The 22609-nt window shown below is 42.9% G+C and overlaps 1 protein-coding gene across 1 annotated transcript in view; it reads right to left on the bottom strand.

The window, feature by feature from the left end:
* Positions 1–22609, bottom strand: part of LOC124795202 (inhibitory POU protein-like) — a 467081-nt gene that overhangs the window by 189908 nt on the left and 254564 nt on the right. Inside the window, exon 2 of the mRNA XM_047259108.1 lies at positions 2675–2788. Coding sequence (XP_047115064.1) covers positions 2675–2788 — 114 coding nt within the window. The remainder of the gene's footprint in view (positions 1–2674; positions 2789–22609) is intronic.

Below are 22609 nucleotides of genomic sequence, written 5' to 3'. Positions count from 1 at the left end.
CGTATAAGTACAGATGCACTACGTGTCTAAAATGCGATTTAGTAAACATGTCTACAGAAACGCTTCTTTATAGACGACTCTTCTTCTATAGACGGTTATTGTTTTCGCCTACAGCCGCTTGCGCTTCGTAGTTGGAAACTGTCAAAAGCGCTACCAGGTGTCAGCGATTTCCTTAAGTTGACTAGGCAGTAGGAGTACCTTACAAGCAGAGATCGACTTTTTGAAACTATATATACGGTGATGTACCTTAAGATTCCATGTATCACACACTGCAATCACTCGCCCTGGTGGGCCTAGTTTGTGAGTAATTGAAAAAATATTCGGAATTTTGTGTGATATCAATAGCGTTAAAAAAGTACCTTATGTAGGTTGATAGGATAACAGCCTTTACATGTAGGAGGTTGTGGGTTCGAATCTTGTCAATCGTTTTAATCTTTATCGAAATTACTTTGATTATCATTTATATTAAATTAATTGATTTAAATGTAATTTTTTAAGTCCGTTCTGTTGCCACATAATTTGAATCGTAATATCGGCTTCTTCATTTGCTCTCATTTTTTCCTCCTCTCATTCTTTCTCCACCTGAAATATTCGTTCATGTATTTTTAATTAATTTTACGTATTAATTTCTATTTCATTTATTTTATTTTATCACCCTGTCGTTTTCGTCCACATTATTGCGTTAATTGTAACTATTTCTTGTTTTGTTTGAATTTAGTTTTACTTATAAACCAGTCTTTCATTTAAATTTTCATCTGCGTTATTTTGTCCTTAGTGCAGTTGGGATTTTGGTTATGTTTTGAGTGTTTGTACTAAGATTTCCATGCAAAAGAATTACACACCTGGTAACAAAAATACATTTTTCACACCATTGCACAAATTTAGACTATTTCATTTTTTAACTGATAGATCGAAATTTTCAAGCAGTTGAATATTATAATAGGTAAATATAACTAAATTAATATTTACAAAAATTCCGTCTGGAAAAAGAATAACACAAAGAAAAAAATGAAAGAAATGAAAAAAAGTTCATACAGTGATAAAAAAATAATGTGGCATAGGGGTATAATTAAATAAATTACGTTTGAACCAATTAATTGAATAAAAATAATGACCGAATTAATTTCGGTAAAGATTTTTAAGAAAATCCTTTTACATCTGACGAGATTCTAAACCCACAACCTCCCGCATATGAAACTGAGATTCTGTCCATTGTACCGCGTAAGCAGATTATATGATACAGCTTGTTTAATATTATTGAGTATCATACAAAATTACGAATTTTTGGCGTCAGTTACTCGCAAACGTGGGCCCACCAGGGTGAATGGCTGCAGTATGTGATACCTGGGATCTTAACCTACATCACCGTATAGGTAAGGTCGTTCGCACCACTGTGGATTTTTCCTTGTGAGTAGTAGAGAATAAATGAATTAAAACTTCATGCATGATGCGATATTGTTTCACGCATCTCAGTGTTTGTCACGTCATATCTATTTGTGTGTCGTAAAATGATGTATTTGCGTAGGTACATTCAGCGGAATTTGTGGATACTGTCTGTGAAATATGCTGCGAGTAGAGTTAGTAGAAAAGATTTAGTGAAGTTAAACGTCATGCTTGGCGCGATACTTTTTCACACATCTCCGTGTTTATGACGTCACATCTCTTGAACTATGACGAGTAAGTGGTTATTACTCCGACAGCGATTTTTGCTTGACAGTAAGCAATGTGTGTACTAAGTTTGGTTGAAATCAGTCCAGTGATTTAGAAGAAGATGTGTAACATACATAAATACACACCTCATATATCCATTTTATACGCATTTTATACGGTGTGTGGATACAAAAAAGTTATGTTCCATTAACACTCTCTTAGGGTTCTGCCAAGGTGACTTATACGTCTGAAGGTTTCTCTCCGTTGAGAATGCACGCTGTGTTCTATTTGGTGGAAACCCTTGAATCGAGTCACACTGTTGGTTTGATATTCCGTGCTCTCGTATTTTGTTTATTAGGTGGGTGTGCGGAATTTTATCGAACGCCTTCTAAAAGTCTAGGAAGAGGGCATCAACCTGGGCATCGGTGTCTGCCGTGTTCTGCGTCTCGTGGACGAACAGACCGAGATTATTTTGAATTCTCCTATTTCGTCTTTGGTTTTGCCCAGGTGCTTTAATGTCTCCATATTCATAATCACTTATTTGTAATGGGACAGTGAAGTCAGTGCAGCTGCATATCACTAATTACTTTGAGACTGATCTAGCGATTCGACGCAACAATTTAGAGAAAATATTGTTCCCGGCCGGTGTGGCCGAGCGCTTCTAGGCGCTAGTTAGGTTTAAGTAGTTCTAAGTCCTAGGGGACTGATGACCTCTGGTGCTAAGTCCCATATTGCTCAGAGCCATTTGAACCATTTTGAAAATATTGTTGATAATAAGAACATATACGAGAACATCCGCTGATGCACCCGATCAAAAAGTTTTGTTTATGCTTTCTTCATCTGTAAATGATAAATGAAACGGAAAATGTCGTGAGAGAAGTCATAGAAAAGAAACCCTACTACTCCTAGGCGGGGCTCCCAATACATGGGATTTAAAGTTCTAATCTATTTACCGAAAAAGTGATAATTATTGGATAGTTAATAAAAATAGGAAAGAACTGAATAGCAACTGGTATTGACGCACTTTTTCTTTGCCGTTATCGGAGGGATGTAGAGAGGCGTGGACGAACCGGGCTCCATCCCAGACGGCAATGTTGTGGGGGGCTGAGGTAGCTGGCTGCACCTCCCGCATGTAGTGCTGCCAACAAGAGAAACGGGACCTGCATTTAGTACTTCGTGCCGGCCGCCTACCCAGCTCAAGCAGACATACAGAGGCAAGATACACTGCAAACGGCTCGTGTACGCATGCATGGTCTCAGGGCGGTATAAACTATTAAAATTTTTTCGAGCTTCCAACCTTGTCAAGTGGTTACATACCCTTTAGTTTTCGGACAAGAGTCTTCGAGCCACTACTTGGCAAAAGCCGAGAAACATTCGTCTGAAACTCGCGGATATTTAACCACTTGTCGCATCTGGAATCTCAAGAAAATTTGATTTGTAAATGACTCATTTAATAGATTCAAACATTGTTCTCCTTGGCGCCCCAGTAGATGACACCTGTGAGGGACCAACAGCAGTATCGTTATTGGCTGACATATAGAATAATCAATACGGAGCATGCAAACTCAAAACAGTTGACCATCGCTGCAGTATTTACAACTGTGCAGTCACATTGCTTCATTTACAGGTGGGGAACATGCTGTCTGAAACTCGTGCAAGTCTGCTAGCATTCCTGTCAGCTTGCCGTCGCTATGTTAGCAGACTCGAGGTCGTTGGAAATTTATCCGAACTATAAGTAGAATATCCCGATTTTTGATGCAACTTATAGAGCAGTAACAGGTGTCGAGAAGCAGAGAACTGTGCTGTTCTCCACATGCTATTGCAAATTAAGATATGCAGCTGACGACCTGTGAGTGTTTATCAGTTAACCAGCAATTGCCCAAATTTGCTGAACCTGCAACCCAATTTCCAAAAGAGAGACTGTGTTGTCACAAACAATTTCTGGTACGGCAACAATTTTAGAATACGAAAATGTTCGTTGTTAAAATTTCATAGTTACGGTACTTCTCTAAATGACCCTCTTCCAGGAACTTAAGTGTGAAGTGCAGAGTAATCATGTAAAGCTACATGTAGACAACGTCCAGTTCTAAACATTATTTGAGTAAAGTGATATCAACATCCATTACTTCATCAAAAACTGATGAGATCGCCGTCGTCATTTCCAGACTCACACAGAGTACTGAAAAAATAGCAGATCTTGCTGGCAATCTTCTGGACAGTGTCGCAGTGGAGATGGTTTACCGTTGTCTTGCTCCAAAGAGCCACGAAGCGTGAAGTGTGTGTGTATATTATAATGGTGACTGTGATGAGGTCTTTGGCATTTTAGCGCCTTGTTGTTATGTGTGGAGCAGAAAAAAGAGAGGCTACTCCTCTCGAACAGCACTCTCCTACATCTACATCTACATAGATGCTCAGAAAGCCACCGTACGGTGCGTGGCGGAGGGTACCCTGTACCACTACGTGTCATTTCCTTTTCTGTTCCACTCGCAAATAGAGCGAGAGCAAAACGCTGTCTGTATGCCTCCGTATAAGCCCTGATTTCTCGTATTTTTGTGGTTCTTTCTCGAAATGTACATTGGCGGCTGTAGAATCGTCCTGCAGTCAGCTTCAAATGCCGGTTCTCTACATTTTCTCCCTAGCGTTTCTCGAAAAGAAGGTCGCCTTCCGTCCAGGGATTCCTATATGAGTTTCCGAAGCACTCCGTAAAACTTACGTGTTGTTCTAACCTACCAACAACAAATCTAGCACCCCGTCTCTGAATTTCTTCGATGTCTTCCATCAGTCCGACCTGGTACAGATCCCAGACACTCGAGCAGTACTCAAGAATAGATCGCACCAACGTCCTACATGCGGTCTCGTTTACATGTGAACCTTTCTTTCCTAATATTCTCCCAATATACCGAAGTCGACCATTCGTCTTCCCTAGCACAGTTCTCATATTCTCTTTACACCTAATATTGCTTTGTAACGTTACGCCCAGATATTTTAACGACTTCACTGTGTCAAGCAAGACATTAGTAATACTTTATCCGAACATTACAGGTTTCATCTTCCTATTCATCCGCAATAACTTAAATGTTTCCACGTTTAGGACTAACTGTCATTCGTCACACGAACTGGAAATGATGTTTAAGATGTATCCTCCAACAGTCACTCAACTTCGACACCTTACCGTGCACCACAGCATCATCAGCGGACAACCGCAGATTGCTGCCCACCCTGTCTGCCAAATCATTCCTGTATACAGAGAACAACAGTGGTCCTGTCACACTTCTCTGGGACTCTCCTGACGATACCTTGTCTACGGTGAACACTTGCCGTCGAGGGAAACTATTATTTGAGAAGTCTTCGAGCCGCTCTCATATCTGCGAACGTATTTCATATGCTCGTACCTTCGTTAACAGCCTGCAATGAGGCACCGTGTCAAACGCTTTCTGGAAATCTATAAATATGGAATCTGCTTGCTGCCATTCACCCATAGTCCTCAGTATATCATGTGAAAAACGGGCAAATTGTGTTTCGCGCGAGCGGTGCTTCCTAAAAGCATGCTGATTCGTGGACTTAAGCTTCTCAGTCTCAGGAAAGTTTATTATATTCGAACTGAGGATATGTTCAAGGTGTAAGTAGGCTGTTTATGTTTTCTCTATGTAAGTAGGCTGTTTATGTTTTCTTATTGGCAACGTTACAAGTAGGCTGTTTATGTTTTCTTATTGGCAACGTTACGTAGCGCTCAATATGAAAATCACTGGCTGTGCTGTGTGCAGTCTGTGGCTAGTTTGCATTGTTGTCTGCCATTGTAGTGTTGGGCAGCGGCAGCTGGCTGTGAACAGCGCGTAGCGTTGCGCAGTTGGAGGTGAGCCGCCAGCAGTGGTGGATGTGGGGAGAGAGATGGCGGAGGTTTGCAGTTTGTCATGAACTGATATATATATATTATGATTTGTGATGATATTAAGGTAAATACATTGTTTGCTCTCTATTAATATCTTTCATTTGCTAACTACCCCTATCAGTAGTTAGTGCCTTCCATAGTTTGAATCTTTTATTTAGCTGGCAGTAGTGGCGCTCGCTGTATTGCAGTAGCTTGAGCAGCGAAGATTTTTGTGAGGTAAGTGATTTGTGAAAGGTATAGTTTAATGTTTGTCAGGGCCATTCTTTAGTAGGGAATTTTGAAAGTCAGATTGCGTTGCGCTAAAAATATTGTGTGTCAGGTTAAGCACAGTCCTGTATAAATGTTCAAAGGGGACGTTTCATATGTCGACCCTTAGCCTAGGATACCTCACTGGAATCTTCTGATTTTTTCTTGTAGTTTGTGTATTTAGTGTAGCTTTTGTTTATTGCTAGCGCGTAATTGTAGAGAGAATTTCCTTTGTAGTTGCAGTCTTTCATTGTTGTATAGTAAAACAGTTGTGACATGCATGCCACAACTGTTTTACTATACAACAATGAAAGACTGCAACTACAAAGGAAATTCTCTCTACAATTACGCGCTAGCAATAAACAAAAGCTACACTAAATACACAAACTACAAGAAAAAATCAGAAGATTCCAGTGAGGTATCCTAGGCTAAGGGTCGACATATGAAACGTCCCCTTTGAACATTTATACAGGACTGTGCTTAACCTGACACACAATATTTTTAGCGCAACGCAATCTGACTTTCAAAATTCCCTACTAAAGAATGGCCCTGACAAACATTAAACTATACCTTTCACAAATCACTTACCTCACAAAAATCTTCGCTGCTCAAGCTACTGCAATACAGCGAGCGCCACTACTGCCAGCTAAATAAAAGATTCAAACTATGGAAGGCACTAACTACTGATAGGGGTAGTTAGCAAATGAAAGATATTAATAGAGAGCAAACAATGTATTTACCTTAATATCATCACAAATCATAATATATATATATATATCAGTTCATGACAAACTGCAAACCTCCGCCATCTCTCTCCCCACATCCACCACTGCTGGCGGCTCACCTCCAACTGCGCAACGCTACGCGCTGTTCACAGCCAGCTGCCGCTGCCCAACACTACAATGGCAGACAACAATGCAAACTAGCCACAGACTGCACACAGCACAGCCAGTGATTTTCATATTGAGCGCTACGTAACGTTGCCAATAAGAAAACATAAACAGCCTACTTGTAACGTTGCCAATAAGAAAACATAAACAGCCTACTTACATAGAGAAAACATAAACAGCCTACTTACAAAGGATTCTGCAGCAAACAGAAGTTAGGGCTATTGGTGTGTAATTTTGCGGGTCCGTCTGTTTCCTGTTTTCGGCTATGAACTCCATGCATTCCGGAAGGCACTAGATACAAGCACTGCAGTAAATGTACCCTGCAGATAAAATGATCCAATTAATAAGGAGAAACTGTTCCTTCTCCAATAGTTGAGGACGCAGGTATCATTCTGATGGGCACCAGGGCATGTGGAAATTCAGGGAGTGATCTAGTAGACGTAGCAGCCAAGGAGGCTGAAGGGAATACATAGTGATATTATGTACCGTTCCTCTGTAGACTGCCATCTCGCTGTTGGCTAAATAATCCATGCAGCTGTGGGAGGAAGAGTGGGAAAGCACGGGTCAATAACCTGCATTTGGTGAAACCAACTATTCGGCTGTGTCATGCATACTCCATCAGGATGACGTCACCCTGGCCCGCCTCTGAAGACGGCACTATCCATGGCTTCCTACACCGGCGAGAAAATCTCCCAGTCTGTGCTGCCTGTGGCTCAGTGCAGTGTATCACCCTTAAGTCTGCTGTTTAAATCAGGTTAACTGCTCTCGGCAGCCTTTAATACCAAATCTTCCAACACTGTCAACCAATTGTTCTGGGTCGACAGCCTCACTAGAAAAGTTTCACACTGTGAGACAAGGAGAATTATTGTAAACACAAGTATCTGGCCATCTGACAGTCGCGAGCACCCAGCGTCCGTTCATAAGGCTCGTCGAATTGTAGGGCAACCAATGCAGAAATACTGAAAGCTGTATATAAAAGTAGTCTGTCATCGCAAAAAGATTCCGGTGGAAATTGAAAATAAAATCAGGGTACGTGGGATCTAAAACACAGGTGAAGAGACCAACTATTACAAATGAAACGGGGTTTACTCACATCCTTTAATAAACGTTTCCGTCTTTTTACACTTTGACAAGTAAGGATTGCTTAGTGTATCTATTTATATTGTCTAATAAAGGCTCCTTCTATATAATAATAAAGGCTTAATTTTGCCTCTGTAACACCCTCAGACACTTCTAGTCCTTTCTGACAGCTAAAAAATCCACCATCCACGTGTCTTTCACCGATTAGTATTATCTGCTCCCACTCATAGAAAGTTTACTAAGGCTCCTTATCTTTGACAGTGTACGCCATGCCTCTGCATTCTCCACCGATCCAAGGCGAAACTGCCACACTCTTTCTTCGCGCTGTTTCCAGTTCCTCTTGCTGCTGTTACCACATCACATTTGTACTACCGGTCCCGATTCCGGACCAACACCACCGCAGTCACTGCTTTTTCCGTTGCAGTACCCCGATACACAAATCTTGGCCTTTGCCTTCTTTTGATTGGCAACCACTGCGACGAATTCTCATTGGTCACTCAGTTTCCTGCTACAACACTGACTCTCTTGCTCTTCCCAGATGAATTTCAATTTCCCGGTTGGTTATAACTGTGCCCTGGGAGCCACAGCTGTTAGTCAACCAGGGGCGAGTCTAGAAGCTGGTCAAGGGGGGGGGGGGGGGGTGGTAGGCTTATGGTGTGGGGGGAAGGGGGGGATGGAATATCGCTTAACAAAAGGAGAATTGGGGTCCTCCGCTGACAAAATGGTAAAATTTGGTGTTGCTTAAGGTAGTTTTTGGTACCTGGTTTGGAGTTAAGGGTAAAAACATGCTACAGAATGTGCGTGCCCGGGAAAATAATACGATTTGACCCAAATGACAGGCGATTTCGATGTTTTTATCTGGGGTCAGCAATTTAAGTGGTGGTAGGCATACCCGCCATATTTCGGGTTCTTGATTATCGTAAGTGGTGCTCGTACATTAATATACATCCATTCTATATTTATAAATAATAAGACGTCCATTTTAAATTAAATGATGTTTATTGGTTTAGATAGTAAGCTATTTGTGGCTCTTATTCTTTTGTTAAAATGTATATTAAATACATTGCAACCTATATTGCTACATGATTATAAAAAAGTGAGTGAATCTGTTGAAGTAATATATTCGCTGATTTCTGGTCATTTTATCCAGTGTAATATGATACTCCATTTGGGAGGGGGGGCTATAGCCCCCATAGACCCCCTCCCCCCTGCCGCCACCCCTGCAGTCGACATGAAGGTAAGACTTGGCAGTTGCCGACATATCTCCATTCTTGCAAAATAGCCTCGGATTTCCCAGAGCGATTGTAGTTCCATAACAACTGCAGGGATCGCAAGGCGTCGTGACAAACATTTCTAAGGACGGTTGTACATGGTTGTGTCCGGTATTTGGCAGCTGCCGCGAGACTTCCATTGTAAAGGATCTTTCATATATTACACAGTTTTTAAACGGAGTGGTAAAATTTTTGTTTTCAGGTTTACAGCACTGTATTTATTAATTTTCGATTGTCATTCCGATTACGATCAATCATTGTTTGTCTATTTCAGAGGTTCAGCGGTTCACAAAGAAGGAGCGTGTTATTACTGTGAAAACCCATTATAGAACCGGGGAGTGCTATGCAGAGACTGTTCGTAGACTTCGCGGGCTCTTCGGATGTAGGCTAATAACGCCGCTGTAGCATCAACAGAAGTTGATAAGGAAATTTGAGGAAACAGGGTCCGTTGCAACCATAAGATCTCCCCGAACGAATTGTATAGTCCATACGGAACGAAACATTGTATTGGTGCAGGATCACGTGGCTGTGGTTCAAATGGTTCAAATGGGTCTGAGCACTATGGGACTTAACATCTGAGGTCATCAGTCCCCTAGACTTAGAACTACTTAAACCTAACCAACCTAAGGACATCACACACATCCATGCCCGAGGCAGGATTCGAACCTGCGACCGTAGCAGCAGTGTGGTTCCGGACTGAAGCTCCTAGAACAGCTCGGCCACAGCGACCGGCTCGTGGCTGTCAGCCTTCACAAGTCCCTTCAGTGTCGTACTCGACAGCTGGAAATTTTGACAGCCTCTTTGCAAAGAATATTGAAAAAGGATCTTCATATGCACCCTTACAAGAATCAGTTGATGCAACATCTTAAACCCACAGATAATCTGAAACGGAGAAATTTCGCCGAGTGGATTCTCACAAAAAAAGAAGTGGACAACAATTTTTAAAAAAATCTTCAGTGACTAAGGATATTTTCATCTGTTAACCGACAAAATTGCCGTATTTTGGATGATCCAAGTGAGCCTTATGCATTCACTGCGAACCACCTTTTGGTATGGATTATGGGCAGATGGTGTGGTCAGCACCGTCTTTTTTGAGGATTTCGGTGGTAATGCAGTAACAGTTAACTGTGAGAGTTACCTTGAAATGGTCAGAAACATCTTCTGGCCCGCTCTGGATGAAGTGTATGCAGCTAATATGTGGCTTCAGCTGGACGGGGCTAAGTGACACACATCCCGAGAGGCAATAACACTACTGCATACAAAATAACCTTAATCTCACTTCTTGCCGGCTTTGAATGGTCTCCCAGATCTTGTGACCTTACTCCTTGTGACTTGTTATTACGGTATTATGTGAAGTTCAAGGTCTACAACAACAAACCACGAACAGTTCTCCAACTTAAAGAGGAAGTTCATCGTGTCATCGTCCGCAGCTCGTGGTCGTGCGGTAGCGTTCCCGCTTCCCACGCCCGGGTTCCCGGCTTCGATTCCCGGCGGGGTCAGGGATTTTCTCTGCCTCGTGATGACTGGGTGTTGGGTGATATCCTTAGGCTAGTCAGGTTTAAGTAGTTCTAAGTTCTAGGGGACTGATGACCATATATGTAAAGTCCCGTAGTGCTCAGAGCCATTTGAACCACGTGTCATCAACGACATCAACAGTGATGTCTGTGAAAGTGTCATCGCGAACTCCATAGACCGAGTAATTGCCTGCAGAGACAACGAGGTGGATGTATGCCTGACCCGCACTTAAATGGGAGTTATGTAGATGAAAATTTAAAAAAAGAATATTTTAGTCGACGCTTTCTTGACTTCATTATTGTATTTTTTAAATTGTGTAATATATGAAATACCCTCGGAGTTCCCACACTGCGTGGTTTCACAACGACTCCAAGGGTCGCAAGGAGTTTTGATGAACATTTCTAAGAACGAATTGAATTCACTGTGTCCAATGTTCCAAGGGCTCTCGTCTCCTACCGAGCGACCAGCCACTACCTCCATCGCACTCTTGACATTATTGAATTTGCTAACGGTTTCCGAAATGAAATGTTCCATGTGTCTAGTTCCAACTACGATCCCGCTTTCAAAGTCTGTTAATTCCCGTCGTGTGTCCGTAATCACATCGGAAGCCTTTTCACAAAGTTCACCTCATCAAAAATGCCAGTTCTGGCAGTACAGTATTCTTTTATGTCTTGTGTACGCGATATTACCGCCATTTGTGTATGTGTTTATCGCTTCCCATGACTTTTGTCGCCTGATTGTAGTGTTGTACACAGAGGGCACTGAATAGATTAAGAAAAAGTCGCAAAATGTAAAGTAAGCGTGGTTAATGGGGCAATTTTGAAGCCCGAATACAGAGAAACACAGGCGATTGAACGTCTGCTCCTTTATCCAACATGGAATTGCTTGCACTGCATCTATTTTTATGGCCGGCAAGGCTATTAAAGGTGCAAATTTTTGGAAGAAGTGAGTTTAGATCTTGCCCGGACAGGGGAAGTAAGTGTCTACGGGGAAGTGAGTGGACAGTAGGATAGGTAAGGGCCCCGCTGGTTGTGCTGTGGCCGCAGCTTTAAGCGAGGAAAGGAAGCGCCGTGGCCTGCGTAGGCGTGCCGGCCGGTCGATAGCCGGCGGTCCCTCCCACCGCGGCCTGAGCGCCGTCTTAATCGTCCGTGCTGGCCCAGCCGCGGCCGACAAACGTTTGCGGTGAGCCCGTCTTACGGGCGCGCGTGGCGCCCGAGCAGCGCCGCGAGCCGGAAGGGTGGGGGGTGGGGGCGTGACCCGGCGCCGCGCCCGCCAATGGGGGCGCGCCCCGCGCTCTGTCCGCCGCCGCTGCCGCTGCCGCACGCAGCGCATCGATCGCGCTGCGTGCGCGCCGTAGTCGGCCATGATCACTCGCTAAGTGGAGACAGGCGGAGGCGCGCCTGTCACGTTAGGCGCGCCAGATTTGCCTCTCGATGCGCCGACCTGTCACGCTGCGGCAAAAAACCGCCCGCCTACGCCGCCGCTCGCCCCCCCCCCCCCCCGGGACGCCTTTGCCTCTCGATAATAGCTGAAGGCGCGGCGTCCTTGTGGCGGCCAAAAGCGTCAGAGTGAGACGCCTCTACATCCGTAGGGGTACGCAGATTCAAAAAGTGTCTCTTTCATTGCTGTCTCCAGTCTGAAAACGTGTCGTATCCCAATAAATAAACTTGACAAGAAGTACACTAATTTGCTGTATCTTAAATGTTTCAAACCTATCCAGCCTTAGAATCTTCCAGGTTCTTGGCCGTCCTTCTCGAAACTTTTCCATTGTTAACGCTTTGTCCAGAGGTCCTGCTGAGTATAGCAGACTGACATGTTGGACGTCTTAGAGTGACATACATACTGTGAAAAATGTGTGCGTTGTAGAGGGTTACATGTTGTCGGCAGAAATAATTCTTTTCCGAGAGAAACCTCAGTATCGATTATCGCTCATCAGAGACAAAATCTATCGATTCTGTAAAGCAACTGTCCAATATCACTATGTTACAAGGCATCTTCCTTTCTGTTACAATTATTCCAATGTTCATAAATTTCGATGGCTTCTCCTTATAGTCATGCACTGTAATTCATTGTCATGGATAAAATTTTGGTTTCGAAATCTTCACTTCGTGATACCGTGATGTAGAGCATTCTCTGCTAGAACTGATTTTTCTATTTTACCTAGACGGCAAGTGGAGCCATCGAAATATATAAACATGGCGATAAAGTCAACAGAAAAATGCTTCAAATGCCTCTGAGCACTATGGGACTTAACTTCTGAGGTCATCAGTCCCCTAGAACTTAGAACTAATTAAACATAACTAACCTAACGACATCACACACATCCATGCCCGAGGCTGGATTAGAACCTGCGGCCGTAGCGGTCGCGCGGTTCTAGACTGTAGCGCCCAGAACCGCTCGGCCACTTCGGTCACCTCGGTCAACAGAAAAGAAGAGGCCATTAAACTTAGTCATGTATAGACAGTAGCTCTAGAGAATCGATGGATTTTATCTTTGACAGGTCGTAACCGACATTTAAGTAGTTAACTGGTCTGTATAAATCATGGCTCTACAGCTGCAAGTCTCGCTAGATTGCGCCTATATAATTTCAAAAAGTCCCAACGCCTTTTCAACCATGGTATTTCATTTTTTTTTCAAAAAAAGAAAATATGACATTTCTTAATGCATTTGGATCCACAGATGAAGTACGGGTGAAATCATGTTTTATCTCTGACGAGGATTATTCTAGCGATCACGTACAAAACTTCCGTGGGCCTCTTCTATACTATTTATGTCGCCCTGCAACGTCTAATCATTCAGTTAGGAAGTCTCAGAGGATCCAAGAGAACCTGGGCAGATGTCCAATGCAGCTCTGACCGAAGCGTTGGGAAATGGAATGCTTTTATGGTGCACGGCCATACAACCTGGAAGACTCGCCAGCAGCTAAGACATCGGGTTGTGAAAGCCTTCGTTGTATATCCAGTTAGTATTTTTTAAAGGTCTATTACGGTTATGCTTTAAAGAGAAGCATATTTCATTAGTATATCCAAAGTACGTCTGTTTATATTATTAGTACGAATATCTATGCGGGAAACTTTTCAAAACACCATCAAACTAATCGGTAGAACCAGCTCTTAACGATCTGGCACTGCACCAAAGTGGTTTTGGTATCCCTGGTGCGGCGCGTCATCGTGTGCCCATGGCAAGTGGTCTGCATAAATCATGCCCCTATGGCTGCATGTCCCACTGGGTTGCACCCCATACAGTTTCAGAAGGGCCCAACACTTTTCATACCCTGGTATTTCATAAATCTTTCCTGCGTTACAGCTCAAAAAAAAAAGAAAAAAAAAAGAAAAAAAATCTTAATGCTAACGGAACGACACATAAAGTAGAGGCGAAAACAGGTTTAGAATGACCTAACCGAGTTCTCTACAGTTTACCAAAATCGCTCTATCTTTTAAAACTGAATGTAGGTACGTTGTGCAAGATAGGTATTATTATTACTGTTGATATGAAGTAGTGCAGCTGGGTTTGTCTTGTGGAAACTGAGGACGGGTTTCGAGCAGGTAACTTAATATGCAGCCGTGTTTATAACGTGTCAAGCGTTGCAACTGTCCCTTTATGCACGTGTATGCTAAGTTGATACTAAATCTGTGGTTTAGTTGAATCGCAGACAATAATACATAGCATTTGACAGTGTTGACTAGAATGCTGTCTTCGAAATTCTGAAGGTAGCCGTGGGAAAATACAGAGAGCGAAAGGCTATTTTCAACTTGTACGGAAACCAGGTGGCACTTACAAGATTCGAGGGGCATAAAAAGGAAGCAGTGACTGAGAAGAGAGAGAAACGTGGTTGTAGCCTATCCCCGATGTTATTCAATCGGTACGTTGAGCAAGCAGTAAAGGAAACCAAAGAAAGATTTGGAGAAGAAATTAAAGTTCAGAGAGAAGAAATAAAAACTTAGAGGTTTTCCGATAACTTTTAAGTTCTGTCAGAGGCAAAAAAGTACCTGAAAGAGCAACTAAAAGGTATGAAGAGTTCCTTGAAAAGGGGATATAAAATAACATCAACAAAATAAAAACAAGGATAATGGAATGTAGTCGGATTAAATCAGGTTCCGTAAATAAATGTCGTGTGACTAGGGCCTTCCGTCGGGTAGACCATTCGCCAGGTCGAAGTCTTTCGATTTGACGCCACTTCGGCGGCTTGTGCGTCGATGGGGATGAAATGAAGATTAGGACAACACAACACCCAGTCCCTGAGTGGACAAAATCTCCGACCCAGCCGGGAATCGAAGCCGGGCCCTTAGGACTGACATTCTGCCGCGCTGACCACTTCTTTTTTCTTTTTTTTTTTCGATATAGTTCATTGCATTTGGTCTGGGCGGACGCCACAAAACATCCGTTCAAGTTGATCGTTGTTTCATTTACTCAGTTTTTTTATTACAGCGGGCAAGCAGCCCTCTGACCGAACAAGCTAAGCTACCGTGCCGGCCTTTTAAATTGTTCAAATGGTTCTAAGCACTATGGGTCTTAACATCTGAGGCCATAAGTCCCCTAGGCTTAGAACTACTTAAACCTAACTAACCTAAGGACATTACACACATCCATACCCGTGGCAGGATTCGAACCTGCGACCGTAGCAGCAGCGCGGTTCCCGACTGAAGCGCCTAGAACCGCTCGGTCACAGAGGCCGGCAGACCAGTCAGCTACCAGGGGCGGACATTAAACCAGGTGATGCTGAGGGAATTAGATTAGGAAACAAGACAAGTAAAATAGATGAGTTTTGATATTGGGCAGTAAAATCATTGATGGTCGAAGTGGAGAGGATATAACATGTAGACTGACAACGGCAAGAAAAGCGTTTCTGAAGAAACAAAGTTGTCAGCGTATCCATTTTTCTTAGAAGGCGTTTGCAAATGATATGGTATGGTGGTGCCCTCTATGCATCAAGTATAAACGGGACCTCCACGGCCTGACAGCCAGTCGCTGACTCACCTCCGCAGATGTTGCGCGCAGTTGGCAACGAAACGTCAGGGAGAAGTAGTCTTAGAGATTGACGACGGCCTCTCAGCCCGGAAGTTCTAGCTAATGTCAACCTCTGATATTTTGTCGGTGGGGTCGGGTTCACCCTGTCTACAAATAAATATGTGTAGTTCCTATAGCTAATAGTTTTTTTGAGACTTATCAATTGTACATCGGTTTAAGTAAAATACCAATGCAAGCGCAAGTTTTCTAAGGTAATTTTCCGTCTCAGTTTCTTGCAGGTTCCAAAATTCTCTTCCATACAGGCAGGAACAGCGTCTGTCTCCCTGTCTCTCTCTCTCTCTCTCTCTCTCTCTCTCTCTCTCTCTCTCTCTCTCTCTTGTGTTCATTTATTTAACGTAATTACCATAAGAAATGTCACTGAAGAGGCAGATACGCTTCACTAGACGCAAGGCAAATCAGCTTCGTACTTTAACTCACTCGGAAGGTACCTACACAAATATTTGGCTATAACTGTATTTTTCAGGGTATTTCCCTCGGTTATATGGCAAATGCAAGGCGTGGAATTCCCAGCCAAGCATTCCCAACTGGCAACTTTCACCCCAATCCTAATTTTCCAGGAACTGTATAAAAAGATCCGTACTCTGGAATGGGTCGCGATTTCAAGCAGTCTGCCTTACCAGACAGAATAAGAAATCAAAAATATAAGAGAAAAAATTAACAAAAATTTGCGAAACAACACTCACGTTATAGATATAAAAAAAACTGTAAAAAATTTCAGTAACCACAGTTTTGTCTAGTGGCGGACTTTGGAGAAGGAAAGACTATGGCAGAACTAGAGTGTACGCCACTGAATTGGTACTTTGCAGAACGGTAAGGGTATGAGAGCGACTATAAGGCAACAGAAATGGCACATTACGAGATCAATTGAACACCTTCGCTGCGAATGACAGTACTATAGATTAAACATAAAGATGCTGCCGAAAAATATTTACGAATATCATTGACCAAAGTTAGCTGTCACATTCCAAACGGAGCTACGTAAAACATGGGGATACCGACGAAAAGGTGGGTCGAACGACTGAAAGAAAGAAAATGGACGATTAGAATTTTATGTCCCGTCGACGACGCGTTCATTTGCGACGAAAACGCAAGCAAGGTTAGAGAAAGGATGGGGAATATTTCCTTTTTAAAATAACCACATCGGCATTTTCCTTGAGAGATGGATAGCTTGGATCTGAATCGCAAGACCGGAATTTGAACAGCTACCCGTCATATTTCAATGCTTCACCGTAAACACTCGTTTAAAATGTGGTGCTGCGGAGTGATGTTATACATGTAATGCAAAATGAAGATGAGCTACGACAGAACAGGTGAAGCAGGAATGCTGAGGGAATTTATTACGACAATAGTTTAGTGAGAGACGTACCAAGGGATTCAAGACTATTTAACCCAATTAAGAAGGGGGAAGCAGCGGGGGGAAACCGCAACAGATAAAAAATGTTCAAATGTGTGTGGATTCCTATGGGACCAAACTGCTGAGGTCATCGCTCCCTAAGTTACACACTACTTACTCTAACTTAAACTAGCTTACACACACACACCCATGCCCGAGGGAGGACTCGAACCACCGATGTGGAGAGCCGCGTGCACCGTGACAAGACGCCCAAGACCACGCGGCCGCAGCAAATAGACGAAAATCAGTGTAATAGATGACAAAAGATATAGAGCATAGCGACATATGGATAAAGGAGGATAACGTCAGCTCAGTTTAGAGACTGATGTATTCTGACTTATATCATACTCCCTCATAATTCTAAAGGTTAATTCAGTAAAGGTTGTTCCAGCATTCTCACTTTGTTCCTTCTCTCATCTTCACTGGAGACAAAGCAACACCATCTCAAATGACATCGTCTTCGACTCGTCTGTAAATCCTATAAACAAAAGAAGCAAATGAAATAAAATAAAAACAAACAAATGAAATAAAATAAAATCAAACAAATGAAATAAAATAAAAAGAAACAAATGAAATAAAATAAAAACAAATAAATGAAATAAAATAAACGAACAGAAAATTAACAAAATAAAAGTGAGTCAATATATAAAGGGTATTACGGGTATAAATACTTTGGTGACAATACTCAGTAAATGTCTGAAGATGGCCTTGTAAGCCGCAAACCGGTTAACAATAAAAGTGATATTGTAGAACAAAAGCAAACTGGTGCTTTTCATTTATTATAAATACTGTGATCATTGGTGCCTTAATGTCTACCTACTTCAGTGTATTAGTCTTCCTACAAACACGTCACATAATTTACTACCTGATCTTTGCTGCATGGTCGTGGCTGTGCCACTAATTGGACTACGCCTGTCAATATAGACTAACTTTTTGCATCCACACGTCCACATTTCACCATCTGCCATGCTGCTCAGGAGAAAATAAGCATTAATGGCTTGCTCTCGGCACATGGGCTATGAGGTAATAAAAAACCTAAGAAAATACTACTCTTAACTCATCCCGGTCATGAAGGCCCAACGGTACCGACTGGCCGCCGTGTCATCCTTAGCCCATATGCGTCACTGAATGCGGATATGGAGGGGCATGTGCTCAGCACACCTCTCTCCCAGCCGTATGTCAGTTTCCGAGACCCGAGCCGGAACTTCTCTATCAAGTAGGTCCTCAGTTTGCCTCACAAGGGCTGAGTGCACTCCGCTTGCCAACAGCGCTCGGCAGACCGGATGGTCACCCAACCAAATGCTAGCCCAGCCCGACAGCACTTGACTGCGGTAATCTGACGGGAACCGGTGTTACCACAGTGGCAAGGCTGTTGGAAAATACTACTCCTAATAGCTATAATTATTAGGCTGCAAATGAAGTGATGTAATGTTGTTCCGTACACTGTCCTCAGTCACAAAAAATGTCTCCCTTATAGCCTTAACACCTGCATGCAAAGAGTTTGGGGGTGCACTTCTATTGTGTGGTGCGTCCCTAGGTTCCCCCGTCCCGTTTTGCGCTGTAGTGGTTTCACTGTGGTTGCTGCTATAACTGAGAGTTCGAAAAAAAATCAGAGAACATAGAAAATGACACGAAGGGTAAAATATCTATTCCATTGATACAATGATAAATCAAGGTGAAATTTTCAGCATCCCAATAGAGTTCCAAAATTTGCTCAATGCACCCTGTATGCCGTCGCAAAAAGGCTCCGAAACAAAATCATGGAAATGGAAATATTAACCCGGAAAATGGTACAAATGGCTCTAAGCACTATGGGACTTAACATCTGAGGTCACCAGTCCCCTAGAACTTAGAACTGTTTAAACCTAACTAACCACAGGATATCACACACATCCATGGCCGAGGCAGGATTCAAACCTGCGACCGTAGCAGCAGCGCGGTTCCGGACTGAAGCGCCTAGAACGGCTAGGCCAGAGCGGCCGACTATTAACTCGGAAGGGGGAAGGTAAGTCTGTATACATAACTTGAATTGCACTCGTCTCAACCGACGTTTTATTGGCCATGGAAGGCTCCAAGTTCCGATAATATAAGCGCTCAGTAGGAATATCAATAAAGTACAAAGGCAAACCTTCCAGTAATGCACCGAAGCCGGCCGAAGTGGCCGTGCGGTTAAAGGCGCTGCAGTCTGGAACCGCAAGACCGCTACGGTCGCAGGTTCGAATCCTGCCTCGGGCATGGATGTTTGTGATGTCCTTAGGTTAGTTAGGTTTAACTAGTTCTAAGTTCTAGGGGACTAATGACCTCAGCAGTTGAGTCCCAAAGTGCTCAGAGCCAATGCACCGAGAGTTTAAAAGAATCGTGCTCCTTGCACAGACAGCCGTTTGGTTAAACGTATTTGTCTTTGTACTCGAAAGCAAAACACCAAATTTAGTTTGTCAGAATGCGCTTTGAATGACTTAGATGCTCCACCTTTTCTTCCTATGATAAAAAAGTGGGAGAACACCAAGCGAACGGGATAGTTTCCAGCAAGTAAACGAACTTAACCAAGAATTAGGGACGTGAGGTACTGAGGCCCGTATGAGTGGAGATGGTTTCCCCCGAGCTGTGTAGCCAGAGCTAGCAGCGCCTTAGGAGAGAAAACGCCGAGGCTGTGCCAAGTTGAGAATGAGGGACGCGCCGGCAGAGTTAGGGGTGAGTGGCGGCGCCCCCTCTACCCGGACAACCCTTCCCGGCCACCCGTTAATTAACTATTAATTTATAATGAACGCCCGTCTTCTTTATAAGCCGAGTAAAAATTGACATCCATTTCTGGAGTGTAAAGTGGGGAGGTGCGCAAACCCCCAGGGCGAGCACAACACCTGCGGGGATTTCATGACTCAATTAACGTCGACGTCTGCCGGGGACGGATTCGCGCGAAATCCCAGCGCCGGCGGTGTTTGGACGACTGCCGTGCATCCATGAAGCCAGCTCGCGTTGAAAAAAATCTTTCACGAGTCACCACCATGGACTGGTGGCGTGAACATTAATTTCACTTGCGCTCTTGTGTCACGGTATGTTCGTAAACTGTGCGAATGTTTCCACCATAGCAGCACAAACCTTCGCGCGCATTAATATTTCCATACATTTCTTTTAAAGTGCACAGAAACTAAGAAATTACGCAGCTCAAGTGTGTCAAGAAATATCGACTCCACTTATGAAAAGGAGCGAATTGTTGATACTTGTTGAGTTATTTTAACGATTACACCTTGCTATTTGAAAAGGACTCGCTTTTCTTGTTCTTTATTTTACATTTATTTTATGAGTTTCCAAAAATGTGCAATTGATTATATCATTTGCACAAGGTCTAACTTATTAAAAATATGTTTGGCATTTCGATTTCGGATGCGAAACCGAATTAGTTTTAATGTTCTCCAAAAAGCGAAAGAACTGCCTGTAGCTGTCAGTGCGTGAGTCTTTTAATTTCACTCCAATTTACTGGAATATTTGCCCTTGGCTTTTTTATAGTCATGCTTTAGGCTAATCTCACCAGAGCGTTTTATGGTTGATGGTAAGGTAGCTGAAAGAAGTGGAATTCGTGGTATGCATACTGATTTGTCTTTTCATTTCCCGGTCAATATTTCTGTTTCTGTGATGTTGTTTGGAAATGTTTCCGCGCTAGCATACTGGGAACACTGAGCGAATTTAGGAATTCTGTTGAGAAGGTTACACTTTCTTCTCGGTTCACCAGATTAAATATTTTTTGTTCATCCACATCTACATTGATACTCCGCAAGCCACCCAACGGGAGGACGACGGTTCAATCCCGTCTCCAGCCATCCTGATTTAGGTTTTCCGTGATTTCCCTAAATCGTTTCAGGCAAATGCCGGGATGGTTCCTTTGAAAGGGCACGGCCGATTTCCTTCCCAATTCTTCCCTACCCCGAGCTTGCGCTCCGTCTCTAATGACCTCGTTGTCGACGGGCCGTCAAACACTAACAACCACCACCACCACCCAACGGTGTGTGGCGGAGGGTACTTTATGTGCCACTGCATTACCTCCCATTCCTGTTCCAGTCGCGTATGATTCGCGGGAAGAGCGACTGCCGGAAAACCTCCGTGCGCGCTCGAATCTCTCTAATTTTACATTCGTGATCTCTTCGGGAGGTATAAGTAGGGGGAAGCAATATATTCGATACCTCATCCAGAAACGCACGCTCTCGAAACCTGGACAGCAAGCTACACCGCGATGCAGAGCGCCTCTCTTGCAGAGTCTGCCACTTGAGTTTGCTAAACATCTCCGTAACGCTATCACGCTTACCAAATAACCCTGTGTCGAAACGCGCCGCTCTTCTTTGGATCTCCTCTATATCCTCTGTCAACCCGACCTGGTACGGATCCCACACTGATGAGCAATACCCAAGTATAGGTCGAACGAGTGTTTTGTAAGCCACCTCCTTTGTTGAAGAACTACATTTTTTAAGGACTCTCCCAATCGATCTCAACCTGGCACCCGCCTTACCAACAATTAATTTTATCTAGTGACATATCCTGCATTTGCTGGTTCACTTGTTGAACTTAGTATTTTTTGTTGTTGTTAAAATTGTAGGCTCACATGATTGCAAGGATCATTTAATACATTAGAAGAGTTCCTGAACTACAGTGTTTAACATTTCTTGTATTGTAAATTGCAAATTTATGTCCAAATTTGTATTTGTAATACCGAATATTTTTATTGTAAACATATATTTTGCAATATTTATTTCTCTGTAACACTTATTATTTTGTAATCTTTATCTATCTCTAAAATGTATTTTTGTAGTGGGACCTAAGTTACTGTTTACTGTTTTTGTTTTATTTTATGTATTACCATAAATTCTGGCCAAAAGTTTGTAAAATTGACACGTTCTATATCCTGTGATAGTGTCACAACATGGATCACCAGAACAAGAGATAAATAAATAAAATAAATAATAAAAAAATAATCACTGTTTTATACGTTGTTTCTCGCTATAAGCGGATACACTTTTTCGATGAATTGCTCCTCCGCATTTACTGCCCAACTCATCAGTTAAAATGACTTTACCACAGTGCAGATGAATGCGATATGTGCCTTTTCCCAAGTTGAATTCTAAAACATTCGCGAAAATTCTGGAACGTTCGAAAACCTTTGTTAACATCCTAGAATATTCGCATCAGTTCGAGAATACTGTACAAAAAACTACACTGATGTGAGGGAGAAGACGTCCTGGTGAGCACCACAGTGTGAAGGCGACGAATACGCACACGTATCTCCACAACCTCAACCGCTACCAACACAGAATCTCTACAGAGCACCACGTGAGAACAAAGACCAGGAATAGACACAAAAGCCTGTGTTTAGCGGTGGGCAGTTTTGGAAATGTCGTCAACCTCACCTACAAACTCTTTGATTTATATACACATGGTGTTGGAAGTACTCCAAATTTTGTTGGTGATACTAAGTTCCGTAACGACAAAAAAGGTTCTCAGTAAACATTGGTTTTCAAATGCACAGCTTAAAAGCTCGTTCATCTTTACCAGTGTGAGATACTTCCCGTCTACAGAAAGCTCTTTGCTATTACGAACAGCCTACAGAGTTCTGTAAATGAATAAACAAATGCGAACACATTATTCTCAGTACTTCAGACTC

Source organism: Schistocerca piceifrons, chromosome 4 (assembly GCF_021461385.2).
Source record: "Schistocerca piceifrons isolate TAMUIC-IGC-003096 chromosome 4, iqSchPice1.1, whole genome shotgun sequence".
NCBI lineage: Eukaryota > Metazoa > Arthropoda > Insecta > Orthoptera > Acrididae > Schistocerca > Schistocerca piceifrons.
This window is presented reverse-complemented; position numbering and strand designations above follow the sequence as displayed.